This window comes from Procambarus clarkii, chromosome 44, assembly GCF_040958095.1.
Source record: "Procambarus clarkii isolate CNS0578487 chromosome 44, FALCON_Pclarkii_2.0, whole genome shotgun sequence".
NCBI classification, from domain to species: domain Eukaryota; kingdom Metazoa; phylum Arthropoda; class Malacostraca; order Decapoda; family Cambaridae; genus Procambarus; species Procambarus clarkii.
In genome coordinates, this window is record NC_091193.1 from 25,876,094 (window position 1) to 25,902,730 (window position 26,637).

The 26,637-nt window shown below is 41.2% G+C and overlaps 1 protein-coding gene across 1 annotated transcript; it reads left to right on the plus strand.

The window, feature by feature from the left end:
• The first annotated feature begins 4,369 nt into the window (after positions 1 to 4,369).
• Positions 4,370 to 21,251, plus strand: LOC123745418 (protein FAM32A). Its single transcript, XM_045725973.2, has 3 exons — positions 4,370 to 4,491; positions 7,280 to 7,424; positions 21,033 to 21,251. Exons 1-3 carry the CDS (start codon positions 4,418 to 4,420, stop codon positions 21,153 to 21,155), a joined length of 342 nt encoding a protein of 113 aa, XP_045581929.1. The 5' UTR covers positions 4,370 to 4,417; the 3' UTR covers positions 21,156 to 21,251.
• Positions 21,252 to 26,637: the final 5,386 nt, after the last annotated feature.

The following is a 26,637-nucleotide window of genomic DNA, read 5'->3' on the forward strand; positions in this document are numbered from 1 at the left end:
TGTGTGTGTGTACGTGTGTACGTGTGTGTGTTTGTGTGTATACTCACCTAGTTGTGGTTGCGGGGGGTTGAGCTCTGGCTCTTTGGTCCCACCTCTCAACTGGCAATCAACTGATGTACAGATTCCTGAGCCTACTGGGCTCTATCATATCTGCATTTGAAACTGTGTATGGAGTCAGCCTCCACCACATCACTGCCTAATGCATTCCATCTATTAACTACTCTGACACTGAAAAAGTTCTTTCTAACATCCCAGTGGCTCATTTGGGTACTAAGTTTCCACCTGTGTCCCCTTGTTCGCCTACCACCCGTGTTAAACAGTTTATCTTTATGTACCCTATCAATTGCTCTGAGAATTTTGTAGGTAGTGATCATGTCTCCCCTTACTCTTCTGTCTTCCAGTGTCATGAGGTGCATTTCTCGCAGCCTGTCCTCGTAACTCATGCCTCTTAGTCCTGGGACTAGTCTATTGGCATACCACTAAACTTTTTCAAGCTTCGTCCTGTGCTTGACAAGGTGTGTGTGTGTGTGTGTGTACGTGTGTAACACACACGTACTTATGTGGTACGTATGTACTACATAATTGTAAGGCGTTTGCTGAATTAGAAAAGTCGGCTAGCAGTCCACCCTTAACGACACAATTAACTCATTACATAAAAAAATACGTGGCTGCGCAACAGTGTGTGGGAATTGGGGAACTGGTGTGCATTTAGACGACTGGTGAGGACTGGGGGATCCGGTCGGCCGAGCAGACAGCACGCTGGACTTGTGATCCTGTGGTCCTGGGTTCGATCCCAGGCGCCGGCGAGAAACAATGCGCAGAGTTTCTTTCACCCTATGCCCCTGTTACCTAGCAGTAAAATAGGTACCTGGGTGTTAGTCAGCTGTCACGGGCTGCTTCCTGGGGGTGGAGGCCTGGTCGAGGACCGGGCCGCGGGGACACTAAAAGCCCCGAAATCATCTCAAGATAACCTCAAGATAACAATGACGTAGAAGGATGGCACTAGCGTCTGAATCAAAGGGCAGTGAGGGACAACTTGGCTTTATATATTTTAATCCCCTTACTATACCGTGAGGCGTCCCTGGTAACCTTGCAATACCAACTGGTTTCTGATCAAAAGCTAAAGTCCAGTCGCCGCAAGGGCAATAAAGAGAAACAGGAACATTTGTGGAAGCTTTGGGACCGTTACGAGGAAAAACAGATAAGCACCTCACAGTTCCCCAAGGAATGTTCGCGTTTTATCCCAGGAAGTGCCTGAACTAGAATTAGAAAACAGCAGTCTGTTTACTGGTTGTTATTTAACTTAAGTTAGTTGTAAATGATAATGTAAAAATAGCCACTGAGAACTGATGAGTTGCCCAAGACTTTTGCTCGTAAAGAGGGAATTGATTACAAACTTGGACTGCCTTTGAGCAGCCTGAGGGCAGCAATATTCCAGGAACATCAACTAAATTTCGGAGACTTGAGGCAAAGTGAAGTTCAAACCAGTTACTCTATCTATCATCATTCTATTATGCAGGAAGAACCGCACGTCTATGGGTCATCCAATAATGTTAGTAGACTTCTAGATGTTACCACTGCTAGGCTTAGGCTCGGCTACAAGTACCTCTGGGAGTTTGTAACATCTGCTGATGTAGATTTGACTAAATGTAAACTCTGTCAGCAGAACTATTCGCATCCTTTGCGTCATTATATAATGGAATGTGAAAAATCGCGGAATTTAGAGATAACACCATCAACAGTGTCCAAGAAATGTGTAAGTACTTCATTCATAATGATGTGCTGCTCGAAATCTTAGCGAAGTATCCAAAATTTGCTTACTGTAGGTAATGCATGCACATGACTGTAAAACTGCCGCCCAGTTGGGTGGGTGTGCAGCAAGACTAGTAACTGTGTGACTCACCACAGATGTAAAGTGCCTTGTATAGTGACTGTTGTGAGCCTCTTGTTGATCACTTGTGACACAAAGATTATTGATGTGTGTATTTGTGTAGGTGATTAGATATGTATGTGTATGTATATATGTATACGTATATATATATATGTACATGTATGTATGAGAGTGTGTACATGTATATAAAATATTAATAATTTTGTAACTAGCGTCACATATTGATATTTGCTTAGCTAAACGAACTAGACGGTTCAGTTCCTGAACCGATTATGTGCCTCTGTAATCCTTTACACCACCGCCCACGGGATGGGTATGGGGTGCATAATAAAGAAAGAAATTGAATTGAATTGGTCTGATTAAGACTTTATGACCATGTAATCTATGTTTTGCTCCACTACTTACTGGTTGAGTATGGGGTGCATAACAAATAATAGCCTCCTTCGGGGGCGCCTTGTTTCTAAACGTGTTAGTCTTAAATCCTTTAATCTCAAATCTTGCTACAATGTACCTCTTAATAAATGTTATGTACTCTCGCAACCCAATGTACCTTCTTGTATATAAATAAATAGATTTCAACTGTAAGGGGATATGGTTTGCACCTTGTTATTCTAATAATGGATAAATAATTCTAATAATAGAAGCGCTAATTATATGAACAAATGCCATGTATTTATTCAGACGAGAACAACAGCGAACACAAACCAGCGCATATACGAACGGAATGGTTTGTATGTACAAACTTCTCAGTGAACGAAGTTGTTTCTAGCCCGGTATCCGAAATTGCAGTATACGACTTGACCAGTCCCCTAGGGTTCGGTGTTCAATGAACGAAAAGGACATGAGCAGTTAAAATTGCGAACGCATACCAACGAATAACGCTAGTATCTATATAACAAGTTCAAGTATGTTTATTGAGATAAGCAATAAATACATCTCAAAGGGATAGAGTAGCTTAGGCTATTTCTATATAACAAATTTTTTGTCCTGTGGAGTTGATTTAACTTCCAGACACGTTTTGTTTAATAAATATTAAAGATTTAATGGCTGTTTATGAAAGATATTATATAAATACACATTCTACTTCTTAATATCACCAATTAAATTTGCGACAATTTGAGCCATGAAATGCGACGACTGGATCTTGTACAGGAGGCTGATATGGCAGGAAACACTCTCCAGGCGACCATATATCTTGGATAAGTCGCTCCACACAATTGTCGCTTGGACCGTCGACTTCCTATGGCGTCACCTCTCACATATTTACGTCTCATTTCGTTATGTAATTAGATTATTTCAGAGTAAAAATAGGTTTGATCATGTTCTACGTGTAGCACCAACATTATAGTAAGTAAATATACCATATTTCTTCATTACTTACGTAATGCTAGGAGGATTTGTGTAGTTTTGGGCCGATTTGGGTAATTCTATGGACCGGGAGTCGGAGCTCGGCTATTATAAAAGTACACGTATCTTCGCTTTAAATTTAAATATGCTCATGTTAAGGTATTTAGAACGAAGCTTATATATCTGTCTTTCTTGTGACATATAAAACTCTTATGTTTATTAAGGAATCTGCGTGAAATAGGTATGGTTCTGAGATGAATGCTGCGGTTTTCGAGCTCGACGAGCGATGAAAACTGCCACTTTTATACAACTACAAATATCTTCGGTTTTACTTAAAATATTTGTCTGGTAGAGGTTTTACATATAGATCGCGTTTCTGTCTTTCTTCTGACTAATAAATAATTTTGGTTTAATCAGTTATCAAGATGTTTTCAACAATATTCTTTCAACGTTCGTCTTTTCCAACACGGGCGACCCTTTTGAAAACGCGATACTTGGGCTAACCCATCCTATACTTGGGTCTGTTTCCATTATGGTTTGGAACAATTCCACTCGGAGCAAGTTTTGGTCCTGTTGGTGGAGAGCGCTAAAGTGTTTTATGTACCAACTTTTTTCCTGTCTAATTTCTTATACAATGTTCTTTTCTGTACTTTCTTACAATGTATTTTTATACTTTCTTGCAATGTACCTGTAAACCTTTTTTTTTTAATTTTGCTAGAAATTACCTTCTTAAAAGTATATGCCCGAAACGCTTTGCGTAATAGTGGCTTTAGGCATTGTATGTACTAGCTATACCTATAAGTTAAACAATCCTTGTAAATATTTATTGTATGTATGTACCTTACCTAAATAAAATTGTATTGTTGTATTGTATTGTATAAAATTGTATTGTATAAATTGTATATCTTAAAGTTTCGAGCGGTGCCCGAAACGCTATGCATGCTAGTGGCTTTACAAGAATGTAAACCTCTGTACTCTAATGAATCCAATGTACTGCACCTTCTTGTTTATAAATAAATCAATCAATAAATAACATATATTGCTTTGAAACCCGCATTAATCACTAAAAAAATATTTGGCTTCTTTTATTACAAATTCGCTACTCTTAGTCCTTCAGCTCGCTACTTTCAGCAATTCAGATGTGGCAACCCTGCCTCAGGCGGTGTGTAAACAAACAAGATGTCCGCGGACGAGTACTTCTGCGCTAAAGGTTCTCTGAAAATTAAGGGTGTCGAAGATTCAGGGATTAAAAAGTAAGTTAACTGTAACTGTCTTGATTATCATAGTGTTATCGGAACCTGTCTTTCCTTCAGTGGCGGCTCTCCGTTGTAATTAAGTTATAAGACGAGCCTCAAACCAGGCGCAAACCACGTCTCAGGTCAACTTGCAAGTTTCTTTTCCTGTTGTCAGGAACAGGAAGCCTATTAAGACTAATAAGCTTGACAGGATATAACCTACAATAGATGCCTAACTCCCAGGTCCCTATTTTCTACTAGTAAGTGGTAGAACACTTGACCTGCCTCGAGTTTACTAGCCCAAACTGTCCTTGCCTAATACAGCCTAGTCTAATGATCGATGTACAGTATATGGTTTTGAAAATATAATTATGCAGTAGCCTTTGGGCCTGTGTCCACACTATTTATTTACATGACATTACAATGGATTTAGTTGTTATAAATATTGGTGATTAAATGGTTTAATTCTGGCAAAGCCACTTGCAGCATTTTGGGCAATCTGCCTGTATCTGGTGGACTGACAATACTTTAGTTAGGTAAGAGAATGCTCTTGGTTTGCATTTGTAGTGTAAATTTCAAGCCTATTTATTATTATTCATGTATTGTGTTATTGTCACTGGTGTTACATCAGTTTGTTTTAGGGATGGAACTTAAGCTCCACACTTAGCAATCACGCTTACTGAAATTTCTGGGCGATTATCAATATTTGTTAAATAAGATTATATTGGAGGGAGTTGTGAAGGTGGCTGCTTGAAAACATCTTTATCTGCAAGCAGTCCCTGTGGCGTAGTGGTAAAACACTAGCTCGGCGCTTTGTGAGCACTTTGGCCTGGGTTCGTATCCTGGCCAAGGAGAATTGACTGGGTGTCAATCCTTAACTGTAGCCTCTATTCACCCAACAGTGAATGGGTACCTGGTTGTTAAACGATTTGGCAAGTCGTATTCCAGGGAAAAAATTTGGTAGTGGCTTTACAAGAATGTAAGAACTTTTGTATATACAAAACTATATATACTGTATATACAAAACTGTATGTACTGTATATACAAAGCTGTATATACTCTATATACAAAAAAAATCAATTTGAGACATTCAGTGGATAAAGCAGTTGGCTCACGAACTCATTAAAAAGTATGTACAGTGGGGCCTCGATTTACGATGGTAATCCGTTCCCAGAGACATATCGTAAGTCGAAGCGATTTTTCCCATGAGAAATAAAGGGAATTGGATTAATCCGTTCCACACCCCCAAAAATATTAACATAAAAATACATTTTATACTGAATACAATTTTTTTCTCTAACTACAATACAGTACATATGTTTATCTTACCTTTATGGAGGACTCTTGATGCGTATGGAAAATGGTGAGGAGGGGGGAGGAGAGGTGTTACTGTTTGGAAGGGAAGTGCCCTTCCATTATAACATCAGGCAGTGATGACTTCTCTGGGGTACACTCTCTTCTATGTTTTGCCTGCATACCATTAGGACCTGGTTGTGATTCACTGCTTGTTTGTCTCACTCACCTTTCCATAGATTTTTGTTTTTCCATATGTTTTAATTTTTGTCTGTAGTGAGGTATCACAGTGTCATTAAAAAGGTTAAGGCAACGGCCTACTGCATCGTCATTTGGGCGAGTCATTTCAGCAAAAGTTTGCAATTCTTCCCATGCTGCACACATATTCTTAATTAATGAGAAGGGACATTCTGTACTGTCTCCTCCTCCCTTGAAAAAATTTCCTCAGCAGTCTCTTGTTGCTGCTCCTTGTAAAGTTCTTCAGTAGTCAGTTCTTCTGTGTTCCTCCACCAGCTCACAACACTCAGAACATTATGAATGCCGCTCCTATTTCTAAATTTCTCAAACCATCCCCTGCTTGCCTTAAACTCTTTCGCATTTGCATCACTCGTTCCATGGGCTGTAATATCATCATCGCTACATAATAGCATGAACAAGTATATTATGGCATTTTTAGGCGATACTATGGTCACAAGCTGAACAGCAGTGCTGTTAGCTCATGCTGCGTGTGTCAGGCTTGGTTGCTCACTCAATACTGAGGCCCTTAACACCCGGGAGTTTGGTCCACGATTTTCTTAAAAAATGGCGTTTGTTTACAAGAACCCTGATGAAGGTGTGGTGAACCCCGTGTATCCACAGGCCGTTTAAATCTTGCGTAGTACTCCAACACGTCATATGACGTGATGCGCACTTTAAGGGTTAAAGGGTTATGGGTTAAGGATGAGAAGGAATCACAATTTAGATAAAATGCAATAAAAGTGCTGAATCAAGAAATGGCCCCATAAACTTGTACATTAGCAGTGAGCAGCAAACCTGTTCAACACGCAGTAGAGAACATAAACACAAATCGTGACCATGCCGCCCACTGTAGCCTAATAGCCATTGGGTTAATAGCAAATGACTGATAATCTGCAATTTAAATGATTAGAAGGGTTACTGTATTTAGTTGTTTCACATTTACAGTATGAACATTTTGTGAAACTAGAAACTGCATGTTTCTATAATTGTTTTTGACATTGGGTAAATATGAAATGTAGTGGTAATGATGAGTTCTAGTTTGACTCCCCAAAAAAATTCAAAACCTTTACTGATTTTAGCAAATATGTCTTCCCATCTCAGTCCTGAAATCTTAAGAACATTGTATATGACACTTTAAAACATACCATGAATAAAATTGCACTCAAATTGGGTCAGATGGGATTATTAAAACTTGGTCTACCCCTCACCTGATAAGCACTTCAATAAATTTTTTATCACCAAGTGTTGTCACACTGATAAATTATTTATATTTCAGAAAGAAAAAGAAAAAGAAGAAGGATATTGAAAAGCAGATGGAGGCAAGCATTCGGCGAGAGACAGAGACTCCCAGTGAGCCCACATCTTCAACACGCACAATGACTCAAGCTGAGCATAGATTTATGGAACGACGGAGAAAAATGGTAAGATTAAATATTGTATTACTTTTGAGCTGTTCTTTAATGAGACATTTTTTCTCTGCTAGACAGAAATAAATAGTCTTGATACCTTGAAGCAGATGTGATGATTGATGTCCTCGCAGCCCCGTCTCTTACTGGGCCTCCTGGTTGGTGGTCAGGTCAACCAGACTTAAAAGTCACCTCCTGCAAACTGACATGAATTAGTAGTAGTAGGCTTCTATCACTCTCAGGAGATTATGGAGTTGTGCTCTGGTTGTCAGTCTGGAGTGGCCTCTCCAGAGCACAAAGCCAGTAACGCACATGCATTGTGCGTTGTGGCTCATTGTGACTCAGCAATGCACGTGCATTGCTGAGCCACAGCAACGAGTGGCCCGGGTACAGCTAGTTAGGATAATAAAAAGCTATTAAAACACCTGTTTTAGAAATGATTTATTAATCTGAAACTTTCAAAATCATGGATCACTGAACTATGACGTCTCAGATGAAGGAAAACCAACTGAGGTTTACAGTACAGTACTCCCTATATCTGTCCACCCTCACTCATGTTGTTTCATCACAGAAAAGGTCTATAAGAAGATTTCACCACATGTAGCTACCTTCTCATGCTTCAGCCTTTAAATTAATTTACAAAAGTAGGGGTGCCATAAATCAGTGAACAAAAATCATGGAAACTCAGTCATCACTTGTTGTATGGACCACTCTGGCTGGTGTTTGGTTAATTTGGTCCACTTGTGTGATCCAACATGTCTTATGAAGGAATTATTAATAGTAACTTGTGATATACAAGTAATGGGAAAGCTCTCCACCAGTCTGTGAACTCTGTCCCAATATCGTAAACAAATCCGCACATCCCCCGCTTCAGTGAACCAGAGTTCGTCAAAAAGGGTGAATAAAGCTGACCTGAAAAGTGTGCAACCTAGCCGGAGATTCACTGAAACGAGGTTGCACTGTACAGTACTGTAAAATGCTCTGGGAAGATTACGGAGTGTCTCGCAATGAATGCAGTCTGACTCCACTACTCAGGCCTGATGGCTAAGTGGACAGTGCTCGGGATTCATAGTCCTAAGATTCCGGGTTCAATCCCTGGCGGAGGCAGAAATAAATGGGCAGTTTCTTTCACCCTGATGTGCCTGTTCACCTAGCAGTAAACAGGTACCTGGAAGTTTAGACAATTACTACGGGCTGCTTCCTGGGGATGTGTAACAAAAGGAAGGCCAGGTCAAGGACCGGGCCACGGGGACACTAAGCCTTGAAATCATCTCTAGATAACCACCATAGCATGCAGAGGGTTAGAGCAGATTAAGAGCTCAGAAAAAGAGAAAAGATCATTATAGGGGTGCTGTAGATGGGTGCTAAAGTCTAAGGGACAGGATTCAAGAAGGGGTTTACAAGTAAGAAAAGTACAAGGAAGATGAGTACTGGCACTACCTGTTGAAAAGTATGAACCCAGTTCATTTGCGACCCACACCGGACCTGCCACAACAGAACAATGGAGGTGAAGGGCAGGTGAGATGTCTGGAACATATTTACCCACAATTTTATGAATTTTCTTCCGTCTGAGTGAGAGGGGTGTCAGCCGTAATGGTGGCACCAGAAGCTTTGCAAGTCTCACACTTAGCCGTACAGATGGTCCTATTGTTCAGAAGCTTAGCTTTCTGAAACAAAATAAATGAATCCGGGGTTTGTTAGCATCAGTGTCTTTTCCAGAGTGCTAGCTTGCAGCATACAGCCCAAGCACTGCCCAAATTCAACCAGGGAACATGCCCAAAGAGGAATAGCAAGGAAAAGAATAGAGCGAAGGCCAATGTCAAATAGTGTGTCATGAAAAGGCGGAGGGCCTGAGGGAAAGGCAGGTCAGAAAGTGTTTCGTATAGATTGAATAGACTCCAGTCAGCCTTTTCAAACTACCACCAAAGAAATGAAAGAAGAGGGCTGAAAGAAAACAAGGTTACGAGGATGGGGAAATGGTCACTGTTGTGGAGGTCATCAAGGACCCTCCATGTCAGGTCTGTACAAGTAGAAGAGGAGCACAGAAAGATCAAGATAGGAAAGTGTGCAAGTCAATATGACTAGTTTCACCAAAATTCAGGAGATATAACAACGAAGAGAGGATGAAAGGTTTGAGAAAACAGCCTCTGGTATTTGTCAGATCATCTTCCCAAAGGGCATGCCGACAGTTAAAATCACCCAAGAGAAGCACAGGCTATGGTAATGAGTCCAACAGGTGTTTAACCACTGAATTGCGCCAACCGAGTATTTTTGGTCGGTGGGAAACTGCGCCAACCGAGAAAACACTCTGATTTTTTCGTACACATTCTAAATGTGTGAGAGGTTGGTTGTGTACGAAATGGACTCTTAGTGCCTCCAGTGAGAGGCAGCCATCTTGGAAAAAATTCCCAGAATGCCCTAGGGCTGCTGGCTGGGTTAGTACTGAGTGAGCAACCATGGGTGGCGCACGAGTCCCCTGGTTCCCAAACACCTGTCCGATGCAGTGTTGAAAGATCGCGCTCTGTCGGTGAAATTCAAACCTTATTGTTTGAAGAACATAAGGGTCATACTATTAGTGAAGCTAGACACAATAAGGACCTAACACGAAGGTCGAATGCAAGTGATACAGCACTTATGAGGACGATACAGCGAGCGTATCCAGTTGTAGCTCTGAGCGCCACCCTTGCCCACCTATGCTATCTCCAATTTATATAGATGATACATAGATGAATCATTTTCTGCAATCAGTGATGATGCATCTGATACAAGTAGCATAGATGAACAGTGTTACCAGCTTCCATGGTGGTGTTTTCCATAGATATTTTCAAGAATAGCTGAATCTCTTCTTGACTGACTTACACTCTTTGAGGCTGGCTGAATCTCTTTCAGAATGCCAGAATCTCTTCCTGTGTGGGATCTTACAAAGCGATCTTTTCAAGACACCTTACAAATTGATCTTTTCCTATAATCTTTTCAAGACTACTTTGCACTTTATAAGCTTGGCTACATACCACCTACAGGTACCAAAGTCAAGGGTGTACGTGAGTGCGTTATTTGCAAGCATACAGAACGAAGAAACAGGAAGCGAAAATCTATCTGTACCTGGTGCAACGAGAGCGAAGTCGCGCTGTGTACCATGGACTACTTCGTTGATTATTACTCACTTCCGAAGTACTGAGTGTGTAATACAGTGTGTTACTGTGTAAATTGTGTGTGAAACTGTACATATTGTAATTTTAGTGAATTTTTAACAAGTAATATTGTGACAATAAACATTTATTGTGGACACATTACTGACACATGTATCAGTTTCATGGAACATTACGAACGTTCTACTGTATACATATTGTAGAGGACACAAATATGCATCATATATGATAAAAAAAAACAAATAAAACTGCATTAGAAATACATAGAACAAATAATTGAAAATATATTTGTGGCAACACCCGGTGCTTGAATGGGCCGCGCGACTGTGTCTGGGCATGTCACGCACGGGCGACCAGCCCCTGATGACATCACAGCACTTCTTGTCCACATCCCCACAGCCAAAGTAAGTGGAATTTGGTATTTATATTTCCATAAACATGTTCAGGGAAGGGAATTTATCATTTTACGAAGAAAAAAAATTTGGGGGGAACTTGATTTCATGTGCACAGGGGGAATTTCACAATAAACTCGGCGCATCACAGTGGTTAAGATCAGGAAGAGATAAAAATTAAAAAAATGGAAACCATATAAAATGGAATCAAATCACAGTATAGGATGAAAAAGCAATGTAAAGGATCTAGTAGTAATCATGTCAGAAGACCTTACCTTTACAGAACACCATACAGTAGCTGTCACGACTGCAAGAAAAATGACAGGCTGGATAACAAGGACCTTCCAAACACGGGATGCCATACCAATGATGGTACTATTTAAGACACTAGAGCTCTCTAGGGTGGAATATTGTTGCACTCTAACAGCCCCATTCCAAAGCCGGAGAAATTGATGACCTATAAAGCGTATATAGATCCTTTACTGCTAGAATCCACTCTATAAGTGGATTTCTTATTTATTGGGACCGACTAAGCATTCTAAATCTGTATTCCCTAAAGCACAGGTGAGAGAGATACATAATAATCTACACGTGGAAGATATTAGAAGGACTGGTTCCAAATCTAACACAGAAATAACATCACAAGAGACCAGTAGGCATGTGCAAAATACCCCCCCATTGAAAAGCAGAGGTGCAATAGGTACGCTAAGGGAGAACTCTATCAACATCAGGGGCCCCGAGACTTTCCAACAATCTCCCGCTATACATAAGGAGCAAACTGGCCGGCCTCTCACAGTGTACAAGAGAGAACTCGACAAACACCTCGAAGGAATACCTGATCAACCAGGCTGTGATTCATACATCAGGCTGTGTGCAGCCGTGTCAAACAGCCTGGTTGACCAGACGACTAATGGGGAGGCCTGGTCTCCAGAAGACCTGGCTGTGGGGCTGTTGATCCCAGAAAGCTACACAAGGTTACCACAAGGTATGTGGGGGAAGATAAATGAAACAGAGTCTGTACCATTTTCTCTGCTTACATGAGAAGAGGGCAATGACCTCAGTGGAAGAGGAAATTAAGTCAGAGAAGGCTGTGCAATTGCAACATGTGCAGGAGGATTCAGTGATTTGCTCCACAGCCTCGCGTAGTGACCCAAGAAGACAACATCCATAAGCACAAGAAGGTAATGATTGTTATAGTCAACCTCCTGTCGTCAAATCAGTCCCAATCTCGATGAAGGGATCGGTGACCAATGACATTTTGTACCTAGTGCTAACGTGCAGGCGGCTGAGCACATTATGACATAAAGTCAAGGCATTGTGACTAGTGATGTTGAGCATCATAACCCAGCGGAAGAGGCAACCAGTGACGATTTTGCACCGAAGGTCAGTGAAGGTCACTGAAATAGAGGGAATACAGAGAACATATACAGCACACATAGATGTGATAAAGCACCTAAATTATTGGGATCGTCTCGAAGCCCTCCAAATGAACTCGCTAGAAAGAAGACGAGAGAGATATCAAATAATATACACGTGGAAGATACTGGAGGGCCAAGTACCAAATCTACACAGTAAAATAACAACGTACTGGAGTGAACGATATGGAAGAAAATGCAAAATAGAACCAGAGAAGAGCAGGGGTGCCATAGGCACAATCAGAGAGAACTGTATAAACATCAGAGGTCATGGTTGTTCAACACCCTCCCAGCGAGCATAAGAAATATTGCTGGAACAACCGTGGACATCTTCAAGAGGAAACTAGATTGTTTCCTCCAAAGAGTGCATGACCAACCGGGCTGTGATGGATATGTGGGCCTGCATGCCGCTCCAAGCAACAGCCTAGTGGACCAAACTCTCACAAGTCAAGCCTGGCCTCGGGCCGGGCTTGGGGAGTAGAAGAACTCCCAGAACCCCATCAACCAGGTATCAACCAGGTAACCAGAAAGTGAAAGTTACCTGTTGAACTGAAAAACTGTGGTGAGAGTAAGGACAGTGCAAGAGCTGAAATATCAACCAGTGCCCAGTGACAGTGGTAATGAAGGCTCTCTCTCGTGGTGTCAGTCTAGCAGTGGTGAAGCACTGCCGCAAAGCTGCACAGAGTCAAGTTGGCCACAGCGGCAGCCCGTCCAGAGACAGCTCAGCTAACGAGACGGTCCTAGGGATTCCTGGATCTCATTCACCCTTGACCCCTAACGAGGGAGCCCAGTGCAGAGGAATCTCATTGGAAGGTATCTTGGGTGGAGAAGTTAATTAAGGTTCACCGAGCTAGCCTATTACTAGAAGGTAGGTGGGTGCTTATGACATTATAATTCATCCAGTGAGGGAGTGACGTCGACGGAGACAGAAGCTGAAACATAGTGACGGCCAGAGCAACGAGAAACTCTATGCCTCAGCTGGCAGTCAGCTGTCTTAGCTTAGTAAAAATCCATCCCAATTTCCCTTGAGGTTAGACATTCCTTAGGGAACTAGTAGGATTCATTATTATTTGTATTGGTATTAGGATGCACTCTGATTGATTAATGCTAATGTGTGTGGTTTACCGATATTATGACAATATTCAAATTGGTGTTGTAGCAGTGACAATTATAAATTGTGCTGACTGTTTCTTAAAGAATTTAAGGTAGTAATTCAGATTCAGACTCCTGGTTCAACCATGATGACGAGCTGACGTCTGGAGGATCACATTCCGTTTCAAGATTTTACCCTTAGGTTTTTGATACTGCCATCTGGTATTCCTATTCAACAGTCTGGATTGTTACAACGCTTGGCTCACATATTGCCTGGGGATCACAGGAAAATTGATAGATTTGGAAAATTTTCTGGCTGGTTCTTTGGGCAGGGTGATGCTGTCCGGCGCCGGTTTGGTTGAGAGGTGCCGGGAATTAGCGGATCTTGTCGGACTCCTGGAGTGCCCTCAAATGTGGTGGCTTCTGCTGTGCCAGAGGGCACTGGAAGATTTTTTGTGTTTTAGTAGGGGGCTGAGTTTTTGCTTTGCTACCGCCTGACCTTAACCCTTAAACTGCGCATGGCGTATATATACGCCATGAGTAACATGTCCCAAGGTGCGCATGGTGTATATATACACCATAGGGTGCCAGGCACGATTCAAATGGCCCACGGCTACACGGGGTTCACATTAGCTTCCTCAGGGCTCTTGTAAACAGACGCAATTTTTTTTTTTAAATCGTGGGCAATATTCTCCGGTGTGAGAGCCACAGTATTGTTGGAGCAACCAAGGCTGGCGCACGCAGCATGAGCGAACAGCATTGCTGTTCAGCTTGTGACCACAGCACCGCCGAAATATGTAAAAATAAATATATAACTGCTAGTATTTAGCGATGACAATATTACAGAGGACCCCTGACTGTGATAAAAATGACCAGGATTGTGATAATTAGCGCTGTGAGAGGAGTGATGCTGAGGGACGGAGGGAGACAGCATAGTTTACTGTGTGCCCACCTGTTATTGTCTGCATTCACCATACCAGCTCAGTGGTTCTCTATGGTGAACACAAATATAGATACTTATTACACTAATACACACATTAATTATAACAGCAAAAGGATTATTTTGGGAGGCGCCATTTGGGTGACGGAGATGGCGTCGTCTGCATGACTTGTCTGGCTGTGTAGAAGGTGGCCACTATGCTCTTTGGGCACTCTGCAAGCTTAGGTGTACAATTACAGTGCATACAACATGTAGATACTTATATATAATATGTGTATATAGTGTAATAACACTGCAAACAGTATTGTTGGGGGAGAAAGTTTAGTGCGTGTGACCTTGAATGTGTGAGGGAGCCGCCAGCTGACTGTGTGTAGCGTCAACTCTTCATGCCTGAACTAGCTATATCAGCTTAGTTGTACACTTGTGTTGAACAAAACATGTAGATACTTATATATAACGTCTGTATATTGTGAATAAAGTATAAAACAGGATGGTGGGAGGAGAAAGTGGGCGAGTGAGGCATTGTTGAGGGAGTGGCAACAAGTGGCTGGCTGGTGTGTGGCAGTCACTCCTCATTGCTTTTCGACTCACAATACCAACTTAGTGGTTTGTTATGGTGAACAAAACATGCAGATACTTATATATAACCTGTATATAGAGTGTAATAACAGCAAAAGTATTTGTTTATTGTTTTATGAACATAATAAAAGAATCGCTAATATGCACACCATACTTTTGTGTATAGCGATGATTCACCCCTTTTATTATATAAATATATCACACTACACACTACTGAATAATATTACTGCAAAAAATAACTTAAGAAAAAATTAATCAAAGACATTGAAATAATTAGGTGATAATATCTTTGTGGCAACTCACCTGTCAGCTTGGGTGACGCTGACCGGCTCTGACGACCGCTCTGTCAACATCCACATTTTGCCAGACTTCCTCTGTCTATTGTGTCCAAAATATGTCGCCTACAATTTCTATTTGTTATTTTTCCTGTGCTCAGGGAACACAAATTAACATTTTTTAAAGACAAAGTAATTTTTTAGAATTTTTTTTTATTGCACACAGCGGTGTAAATCTCCTCAGGACTCCTTAACAGCTTAAGGGTTAAAAGGCGCCTGACAGCTGAGTGGACAGCACTTCGGATTCGTAGTCCTGAGGTTCTGGGTTCGATCCCCGAGTGGAGGCGGAGACAAATGGGCAAAAAGTTTCTTTCACCCTGATGCCCCCTGTTACCTAGCAGTAAATTAGGTACCTTGGGGTTAGACAGCTTCTATGGGCTGCTTCCTGGGGGTGTGTAACAAAAAGGTGGCCTGGTCAAGGACCGGGCCACGGGGATGCTAAGCCCCAAAATCATCTTGAGATAACCTCAAGATAACCCAGTGTTCTCTGTATGGGGTGGGGCCGGTGCTTGCCTCCCTGAGAGACTCTTGAGACTCCCCAATCATCTGTGCATCAGTGTTTATTTCTCACACGGTGCATTTGTTTCAGCCAACATGCGTTATTCATTTAGCTATAATGTTTGCAATTTACCCTTAACCCTTAAACTGCGCATATGACGTGTTGAGTAACTTACCGAAAAAGTGTGCATCACGTCATATGACGTGTTGGAGTACTACACAACATTTAAACTGCCTGCGGATACACGGGGTTCACCACACCTTCATCAGGGCTCTTGTAAACAGACGCCATTTTAAAAAAAACTGTGGGCCAAACTCCCGGGTGTTAGGGGCCTCAGTATTGAGTGAGCTACCAAGCCTGATGCACACAGCATGAGCTAACAGCACTGCTGTTCAGCTTGTGACCACAGCATCGCCTAAAAATGCCATAATATACTTGTTCATGCTATTATGTAGCGATGATATTATTACAGAAGACCTCTGACTGATAAAACTGACCAGGGTTCTGATAATAGCAGGATTGTGGTGATATTTATCGCTGTGCGCCATGGAGGGAAGGAGTAATGCTGTGGGAGGGAGGGTGGTGGCGATGTCTTCTGACTGTGTGTGGCCACCTTTTATTGACTGCACTCACCATACCAGCTTAGTGGTTCGCTATGGTGAACACAAATGTAGATACTTATATATAACGTGTGTATAGAGGGTATAAACAGCAAGAGGAGTAGGTTGGGAGCCGCCATTTTGATGAGAGCGGTGGCGTCGTCTGCACGACGCCACCGTGCAGATGACGGTGTTGTTTACTGGTTACCACGATGGTCTTTGGGCACCATACCAGTTTACTTGTACAAGTATGGTGAATAAAACAGGTAGATATTTATATATAATGTGTGTATATAGCGTAATAACACCACAAACAGTATTGTTGGAGGAGAAATATTAGTGCGTCTGGTCTTGAGGGCGGCAGCCATCAGCTGACTGTGTGAGGTCCTACGTCTTTGTGCCTTTACTCACCATACAAGCTTAGATGTACAGTTATGGTGAACAAAACATGTAAATACTTATATATAACGTCTGTATTTAAAAGGAAAAACAGTATGGTGGGTGGAGAATGGTGGCAAGTCAGGTGAGGTGAGGGAGGGAGGGAGTGGCAGCCAGTGGCGGGCTGCCACTGCCTGCCACTGCCACTGCCACTCAGCATACCAACTTAGTGGCTCGTTATGGTGAACACGAATGTAGATACTTATATATAGCGTCTGTATATAGTGAATAAAAACAAAAACAGTATTGTGGGAGGAGAATGTGGGTGAGTCAGGTGACTTGAGGGAGGGCGTGAGTGGCTGGCTGGTACACGGCGGTCACTCCTCGTTACTTTTTGACTCATAATAGCAACTTAGTGGTTCGTTATGGTGAACAAAACATGCAGATACTTATATATAACCTGTGTATATAGTGTAATAACCGACAAAGTATTTGTTCACTGATTGATGAACATACTTGAAACAACAATATGCACACCATATTTTTGAGTACAGCGATGATTCACTCATTTTATTATATAAATATATCAAACTACACACTATTGAATAATATTACAGCAAAAAAACTATGAAAAATCAATCAGAGACATTGAAATAATTAGGTAATTATCTCTTTGTGGGAACTCCGGCCTGACAGCTGGCGAGCAACAGACCGCCTGGGACGCACGCTGAGTCAGCGCCTGTTTTTTGCCAGACTTTCCTGCCCTATAGCAGGGAATATATGCCACTTACGATTTTTGTATTATTTTTCCCATGATCAGTGAACACAAATTAACAGATTAGCAAGTTTTTTTTTTTTTGTTGTTTTTTTCAAAATTACATGCGCCTGTGGGGAACAAAGGATATTATACTTCTAGCATGTTAAGGGTTAAAGGTACGCTTGGCGCATCCGATCCTTCGATCATCATCACCCCTAAATCAACAACAACATAACTTAGATTCAAGGCCTCGTGATTTCCATAAAGATTAACGATTATGTGTTATAGTGGTGTATACAGGGATACTCCATAGTAATGTAGACTGAATTAATTGAAGCCAAGAGTGGCATATTCATAATAATTAGTGTACGAGGCTAGTGTTGTCAATGCTTTACATATGTTTATTCATTTTGGTTTAGTAAATTTAATTATTTTATACTGTGTACCTTATACTACCCGCCATGCTACCTCATACACAGGTTAAGTAAATCAAGGCATTTAACAATAATAATTATATGCACTGTGTATTTATGGAAAGTACATACTGTACATATAAAATGAGTTACAAGAAGAACGTTGGATTTCTAGATAGAGCAAGTATATACTGTGCCTAAAGCCACTAATGTGCATAGCATTTACTGAATACTGAGCCAAATTGGAAATACAGTGGGGGCTCGATTTACGATGGTAATCCGTTCCCAGAGACGGATCATAAGTCGAAATATCGTAAGTCGAAGCAATTTTCCCATAAGAAATAAAGGGAATTGAATTAATCCGTTCCCCCACCCTCCAAAATATTAACTTACAAATACATTTTATACTGAATACAATTTTTTTCTCTAACTACAATACAGTACATATGTTTATCTTACCTTTATGGGGGACTCATGATGCGTATGGAAGATGGTGAGAAGGGGGGGAGGAGAGGTGTTACTGTTTGGAAGAGGAGTCCCCTTCCATTATAACATCAGGCAGTGAGGACTTCTCTGGGGTACACGCTCTGGCACGTTTTGCCTGCATACCACTAGGACCTGCTTCTGGCTCTCTGCTTGATTTTCTCACTAGAAATCGTTCCATTGAAGATTGTTTTTCCCTTGTGAAGGTAAAGCTTTGGTGTTCGGCTGTTTCAATAGCTAGGGGCAGGGCCTCGTCACATAACAAAAAAAAAAAAGAAGATCGTTTGCCCTTTTGTCTGTGGTAAGGTAATGGAAAGACACACAAAACACAAAGTATAAAAATGAAATTTTAATTACTCTAGAAAACAAGATATGAATAAAGACAATCTCTTGGCTTACGTAAAATTCATAACAAGTCAACAAACAAAACAACATGAATAATTAATGGCAGTAAAAATTTACTCTAAGACAATAAAGTGCAGGTAATAGTGATAGTAATATAAATCAAATCAGGTGCTGAGAATACTGGCTTCAAGCTGCCACCTCCCTTAGTACACGACAGCCAGAGCTTTGTCTACTATAGAGAGATGTCAACTCCAAGGAGCACAGGGATATTCTGAGGAGTACTGCGTGCTGCTGGCCCAGACGTCGACTCGGGTAGTGGCGTGTGTGCAGGTGCGGCGACACACCAGCCAATCAGGAACAGGCAGGCGGAGAATGGGTAGTTTGCTGGTTTGACGGCGGGCGGGAGCCAGTGTGTCTGGTGGTGCAAGGTACGCTTTGCTTCCTGGGAAAAACGTTTGGCGATACTGGTGGACGTATCTTCAATATAGTATCTTGTACTTGAATGACGTAAATTGTGTAGGGAAGAGCAGGCTCAATCTCTCTTGAAAGAGATTATCGTCACACCCTTCTTTCCAACACTTGTCTGTAGTGATGCATCACATTGTCATTAAAAAGGTCAATGCAACGGGCTGTTACAGCTTTATCTGGATGATTCTTTTCAGCAAAACTTTGCTGTCCTTCCCATACTGCACACATTTTCTTAATTAATGAGGAAAGGACAACCTCTAATGCTGCCGCCGCCGCCTCTGAAGATTTATTGTACTGCCTAGCTAGTTCAACAACTCTAGTACCATTTTCATGTTTACATATGACCTCTTGTTTTTCCTCTATGGTCATTCTTACTTGTCTTTTCATATGTTGAACCTTACCACTGACTTTCTAGGGACCCATGGCATAATATATAATAATCAGTTTTATGTTCAAAACAAAAAAATCACCACAAAAACTAAATTTCTTATTGGAGTGATCATCACTAAGCGGGCAGCTCTAGTAAACTAAGGCAGGTCAGCCTGCGTGACCAGGAACCACAAGCTCGGTCGACCCAAATGTGTACCAACAAATATCATAAGTCGAGTCACATTTTTCGATCAAATTTACATTGTTACTCAAATTTATCGTAAGTCGAGGTGCCACTGTATTAGAACACTGCTGAGAGATTATATACGTACGAGTTGACAAGAGTGAGGGGGGACTAGGCTAATAATAAGGACGGAGGTGGTCGTCGAGGCAACATTCTTTCAGGTAGTCTCAGTTCCGTACGCAGGCCAAGTTGTAGACCAGGAACCAGCAACGGTCCCTGGTCTACAATTGCAGTCTACAGTCTACAGTGTTGACAGTGTTACCAAAAGAGACGTGAGGTCAAGTGATTTTGGGGTAGCCTAGCCTCTCTAGTTTGTTTGGCAGTTGCTTTGAGGGCAGCTAGTGAGTCTATTCTGTAACACTGGGTGAGGTGGTGTGTGCCTCATCAGAGAAGTACTAGAGGCATAATCTGCTGCGAGGCATCCACAGTTATACATGCCCCATCACACTTCTCACTCTACTCTGCCACCCTCCAAGGGCAGTGAGTGGCTCTGGTAGTCCTCGGGGAACATGCTAGAAGCCCTGTGGTCTTTATGCGACATAGGGGAAAGTGTGGCTTGAATGGAGTCCTCAATGTGGGCAAGGAAGCCATCTGAGAATAGATTCTGCAACACCCTCCATCAGAACACAAGCAGTCAATAAATGGAAGAATATTCGAGATTGGAACCGAGTCATCAGGAAGCTTCATCCAGAAAGTAGAAGTGGAGAGAGAAGAAAGAAACATGAGGAAGAGAAAAAGACAAAATTAACAAAGAAGGCTGCAGGAGCTCAAAGCTCTAAAAGGACAGATAAATTGCCATCCTATCGAGGATTACACTCTGGTAGCCACCCACCAAGCCCCCTCAAGCTGACAACGGTTAGACATTAAAGGGGAGAAGTGGTCACAAGGCATAGGTTCTTCTATCTTATTAGATATATTTAATTATGTTATTTGGTGTGAGCAATGCATGCACTAGTGGTTGTAAATATTTCCATACAAATGTATTTTTAGTGGATGTTCACTTGTCTGTTTGTATTAGGCCAGGCTATTTAAAGTTAGAATAGATGCTCTCGTGCTTTTTAAACTTACATTGGCATGTCTATAACGTCTAAGTTTTATTTTTACTGTCATATTTGTGACACTATATTTTAAAGCAGTATATTACTTAAAAAACAATTTCTTTATAGGAAGCTGATCGGATTTTGAAAAAGGCAAGCAAGACTCACAAAGAAAAGGTAGAAGACTTCAATCGTCACTTGGACTCCCTCACAGAACACTTTGATATCCCTAAAGTGTCATGGACTAAGTGAAGCATACATGTCTATTTGGTTTCACATAGTGTGATATTTAGTATAAGGTTTATTTTAAGTTCTTCTCTATTTGTCAAATAAATGTTTGTACACTCACTTAATTGTGTTTGTGAGGGTTGAACCTCAGCTCTTTGGTCCCACCTCTCATCTGTCAACTGGTGTACAGTGTGGGAAAATTTGACTCCAATAATTTGTAATTAAAATGAATAATTTGAGCGCTGTGAAGGACCACCACTTTTTGAGAAAAAGTGGAAAACAAAATGAGACAATGGATTAAACTGATACCAAGAACTAGTGTCCTATGGATCTTAGTGAAACTGTATTTCTTATGTAAAGGGAGTCAAATTAACTTGCAAAAAAATGGGGGGTTCAAGTGCTAAGATACAATTAAGTTCTAGCACCTATAATCCGATGCTGGTTCATTCGTCAGAAAGAAATGTATATGCATAAATTTATATCATAGTTCATATATAAATCAAATAGGAAATTGTTGGTAAATAATATGATTTCCTAAATGGCAGGTAAATGGTGATTTAAGAGGAAATCATTCATGTAACAAAATATTAGTGTATTTAATACTACACTACTAGAAATCAAGTCAGCTTAGCTGTAAATACTAGAAAGGCCTAATTTGTTGTCACGATCCACCGACGACGTGTTGCCTCAAGCAAATTGTTGCACGTGGAGGTAGAGGAGCCTAATACCTCGGTTGTCATGGACCCGGAGCTGGAAGGCAATTACACTGTAGAATTCCACTAATTGGTAACTAAAAGTACATCTTGAATTATGAAATATCTTCCTACAGAATGTAATTATTACTGCAGAAATCTTGAGTAAATAACTATGCAATTTATATTCCAACAAAAGGCGGAATAAATTTGGAGATTCAACGTACAGTACTGGATTTTGTTGTTAATCACACAGCCTAATGACAACTAGTCTAAATATAAACATATGCACAATATTATAGTTTAGAAAATTATTAGTTGCCAGGACGAGTGTCCATTGATGTAGGAACGATTCCAGATCCCTTGTCCTCAGCTGCCATGATAAGACGTTATTTGTGGGTTGGAGTAATTATTAGTTCCTAGGACACTGCCGTGATGTGTCAAGTAACGTGGCACCGCTCTGCTAGTTGTGGAAGCAAAATACAAACTGTTAGCAAGATCGAAATGTAGATCTCTGTGCTCATTGCTAATGGCGTCTGAGTCGCGTGGTGGATGGCGACATTCTAGCGTCTTCTTCCTCTTCCCGATTGCGCATGTGCGGCTCTCGATAGACATCTTGAGCGTATATGGATTAATATATATCGGAATTAACTAAGAGGAGATGGTGACGAGTATTGATGTCACATTTAGTTCTTCCGTGTTAAAATATAACTTCGCGTAACATAAATTGGGTTTATTAAAGTCACGCAGCTAATCGAGGAAATTAAAGTGAAATCGTTTACATTAAATAATTTCCTCTAGAATGTTTAATATCGACTAAATAAAGGAGTTCCAGTAAGCAGTAGTATGCTACGAAAATAAACTTATAAGTAAATAACTATTTTTAGTAAAGGAATTAATAAATTGAACTGTTATAAATCCAACTAAATGTGGAAAGAATTCATGTTTCTACCTGTCGTTCCTCGCGTCATCACTCTGACTAGGAAGAATCTGGTAATGTGGTTATTATAAATCATGATGATGATTAAATCTACAAGTTAGTGATTTTAGTAACTACTTGTGGTTAATACAAAGGTTGTATAAAAATACAAAGGATGTATGAAACTGTTGGTTATTTCCAACATACAGGTTTCTGAGCCAGTTGAGCTCTAGTATATCTACATTTGAAACTGTGTATGGAGTCTGCCTGCATCACATCACTGCCTAGTGCATTCCATCTGTTAACTACTCTGACACTGAAAAACTTGTTTCTAATATCTCTGTGGCTCATTTGGGTACTCAGTTTCCACCTGTCCCTATGTGTCAGTGCACCTGTGTTAAATAGTCTGTCTTAATCTACCCTGTCAGTTCCCCTGAGAGTTTATGTGATAATTATGTCACCCCCTTATGCTTTGGTTTTCCAGTGATGTGAGGTTAAATTCATGCAACCTTTCCTTTTAACTCATACCTCATAATTTAGGGACTAGTCTGGTGGCTTGCCTTTGAACCTTCTCCAAATTCATCTTGTGCTTGATGAACCACATACTCCAGGCTTGATATGACGTATGTTATATACAATGTTCTGAATGATTCCATAAACAAATGTCTAAAGGCAGTTCTTTGTGTGTGTACTCGCCTATTTGTGCCTGCAGGATCAAGCTCTAGCCATTCGGCCCCGCTTTTCTAGCTGTTGGTTGTCTAATGCAGTGACTCCTAGCCCATTTCCCTATCATACCTGCTTTTAAAGTCATGAATAGAATTTGCTTCTACAACCTGCTCCTTTAGGTCATTCTATTTACTCACTACCCTTATGCTAAACAAAAATTTCTAACATTTCTATGATACATCTGTGTCTCAAGCTTCCATCTGTGCCAACTTGTTTTGTTGATATTCATTGTAAACATTTACTCTGTTTCCACCCTGTCAATCCCTCTAAGTATTTTATACATCTGTATCATGTCACCCCTCTCCCTCCTCCTTTCTAATGTTGTCAGGTTTAGTTCCTTCAGTCTCTCTTTGTCCCTCATCCCTCGCAGCTTTGGGACGAATCTCTCTTTTTGCAAATGTCTGCACCTTTCATTGTGTGTGTGTGTGTGTGTGTGTGTGTGTGTGTGTGTGTGTGTGTGTGTGTGTGTGTGTAATTACCTAAGTGTAGTTACAGGATGAGAGCTACGCTCGTGGTGTCCCGTCAACCCAGCACTCTTTGTCATATAACGTTTTGAAACTACTGACGGTTTTGGCCTCCACCACCTTCTCACTTAACTTGTTCCAACCATCTACCACTCTGTTTGCAAAAGTGAATTTTTTTATATTTCTTCGGCATCTTTGTTTAGTTAGTTTAAATATATGACCTCTTGTTCTTGAAGTTCCACGTCTCGGGAAATCTCCCCTATCGATTTTATCAATTCCTGTTACTATTTTTTACATAGTGATCATATCACCTCTTTTTCTTCTGTCTTCTAGTTTTGGTATATTTAAGGCCTCTAACCTCTCCTCGTAGCTCCTGCCCTTCAGTTCTGGGAGCCACTTAGTAGCATGTCTTTGCACCTTTTCCAGTTTGTTGATGTGCTTCTTAAGATATGGGCACACTACAACCACTGCATATTCTAGCTTTGGCCTAACAAAAGTCATGAACAATTTCTTTAGTATTTTGCCATCCATGTATTTAAAAACAATTCTGAAGTTAGAAAGCGTGGCATAGGCTCCTCGCACAACATTCTTTATGTAGTCCTCAGGTAATAGTTTTCTATCTAGAACCACCCCTAGATCTCTTTCTTTATCAGAATTATTAAAGATTTCTCACATAATTTATAGGTTGTGTGGGATCTATGTTCTCCTATTCCACATTCCATAACATGGCATTTATTCACATTAAATTCCATTTGTCAAGTGGTGCTCCATATATTTATTTTGTCCAGGTCTTCTTGAAGGGCATGACAATCATCTAAGTTTCTTATCCTTCCTATTATCTTAGCATCATCAGCAAACATGTTCATATAATTCTGTATTCCAACTGGTAGATCATTTATGTAGACAATGAACATCACGGGTGCAAGAACCGAGCCCTGTGGTACTCCACTTGTGACATTTCTCCAGTCAGATACATTACCTTCGATTACTGCCCTCATTTTTCTATCAGTCAGAAAATTTTTCATCCATGTTAGAAGCTTACCTGTCACCCCTCCAATATTTTCCAGTTTCCAGATCAACCTCTTAAGTGGAACTCTGTCAAAAGCCTCTTTTAGGTCCAGATAGATGCAGGCAACCCAACCATCTCTCTCCTGTAAAATCTCTGTGGCTGGATCATAGAAACTGAGTAAATTCGATACACAGGATCTTCCAGATCGAAAACCATACTGTCTGTCTGATATTATATCATTTCTCTCAAGGTGTTCCACCCATTTAGTTTTTATTATTTGTTTTTTTCCAATATTTTCACTATTACACTTGTCAGTGATATAGGTCTACAATTGAAGGGGGTCTTCCCTGCTGCCACTCTTGTAGATTGGAACTATGTTAGTCTTTTTCCACACGTCTGCTACGACTCCTGTACACAGGGATGCCTGAAAGATCAGGTGCTGAGCTCAGATGCACATTCTCTCAGGACCCATGGTGAAACTCCATCTGTGTGTGTGTGTGTGTGTGTGTGTGTATTTATTGGAATGTAAGTTGGTGTGGATGAGTGGGTATGATTTAACCTTAAATGTTAAAACTGATTAAATATTTAAAAATACTGTATATCCATTGTTTTCAATCTTTAATGCCTCATTCTCAAAATTTTCCTTTAAGAGATTGTCCATGTGAAATCTCAAAATATTTTGACAGCTTTCAAGTGTTTAGCCCCCTCCAAAGTGTCACCTTGTCGTTGTGAGGGGGTTAATATATGACTTCCTGGGTGTCGTATACCTAGGAAGTCTCTCTGTGTATAGAGAGACTATACCTCTCTCTCTGGATGTTGTACGTGCTAAGGTACACACCTGTAGGGAGCTTGTTCATGTCAATATACCTCCTGCTGGAGGGGCTGCCCTTGGTGGATGGTTGGGTGTCCAGGCTGAAGTGAAAGGGAGAAAAAGGTCTTTGCACCAGTGTGGAATAATGTATAAGGCAGTGGGACTTCATGTTAAAAAGAGTACCTCTAGGGACAACGCACCCCTTCCTGAACTGGCCAGTACTTGGCTGCCCAAGTAAGTGGTATTCCTTGGCTCCAAGACCCAAACCTTTGAAATTAATGCTGTATGGATACCAAACTGACTTCACATACACAGGCTTATGGGGTGTACGACCAGACCCCCCGAGTCGGCCGGTGAAGGAAGACAAGGCTCCATGGCCCTGGCTACGTTGGGCCCAGACCAGGCTTTTTTGTTCACTGTCCTAACTGACGCTCTCTACTCCACTCCCACTTCCATGGCAGGGTTCAGCCCCAATCCCTCCAGTGGTGACCTCGTTGTCTGGAGTGGCTGCATCTGTTGTGATGACGGTGCCTTTTAAGCCCCCCCCCCCCTCCCTCCTTCCTCATACTGTGGGAGCTTGGTGCTGTACCTCCCACACTCAAATGTGCATGATTCCTCCCAACTCATCAATGTTCCAAGATTTGTTTGGTCCTGTCAAGTGGACTAAATATTTTGACATTTCTCATATTGATCGTACACGTCCTGATGATTTGCTCATCCATAAATACTTGGTTGATTCATTTGATACCCATGTCACTTAACCCCACCATTGGCACATGTATAATTGCAACCCCTTCTCAGTAGGCAGCAGCCTTCCTGGCATTGCTGTCCTGCATTGGTGAGACCCCAGCTTGGGTCTCCCAAAATGCCGGGTTAAATGCCAGC

What these genes read in the sequence shown, in the direction of transcription:
- LOC123745418 (XM_045725973.2), top strand. Translation starts at nt 4,418, where the DNA reads ATGTCCGCGGACGAGTACTTCTGCGCTAAAGGTTCTCTGAAAATTAAG. An exon ending in GAAGATTCAGGGATTAAAAA is followed by an intron (nt 4,492 to 7,279) that starts GTAAGTTAACTG and finishes TTTATATTTCAG; the next exon opens with AAAGAAAAAGAAAAAGAAGA. An exon ending in TGGAACGACGGAGAAAAATG is followed by an intron (nt 7,425 to 21,032) that starts GTAAGATTAAAT and finishes ATTTCTTTATAG; the next exon opens with GAAGCTGATCGGATTTTGAA.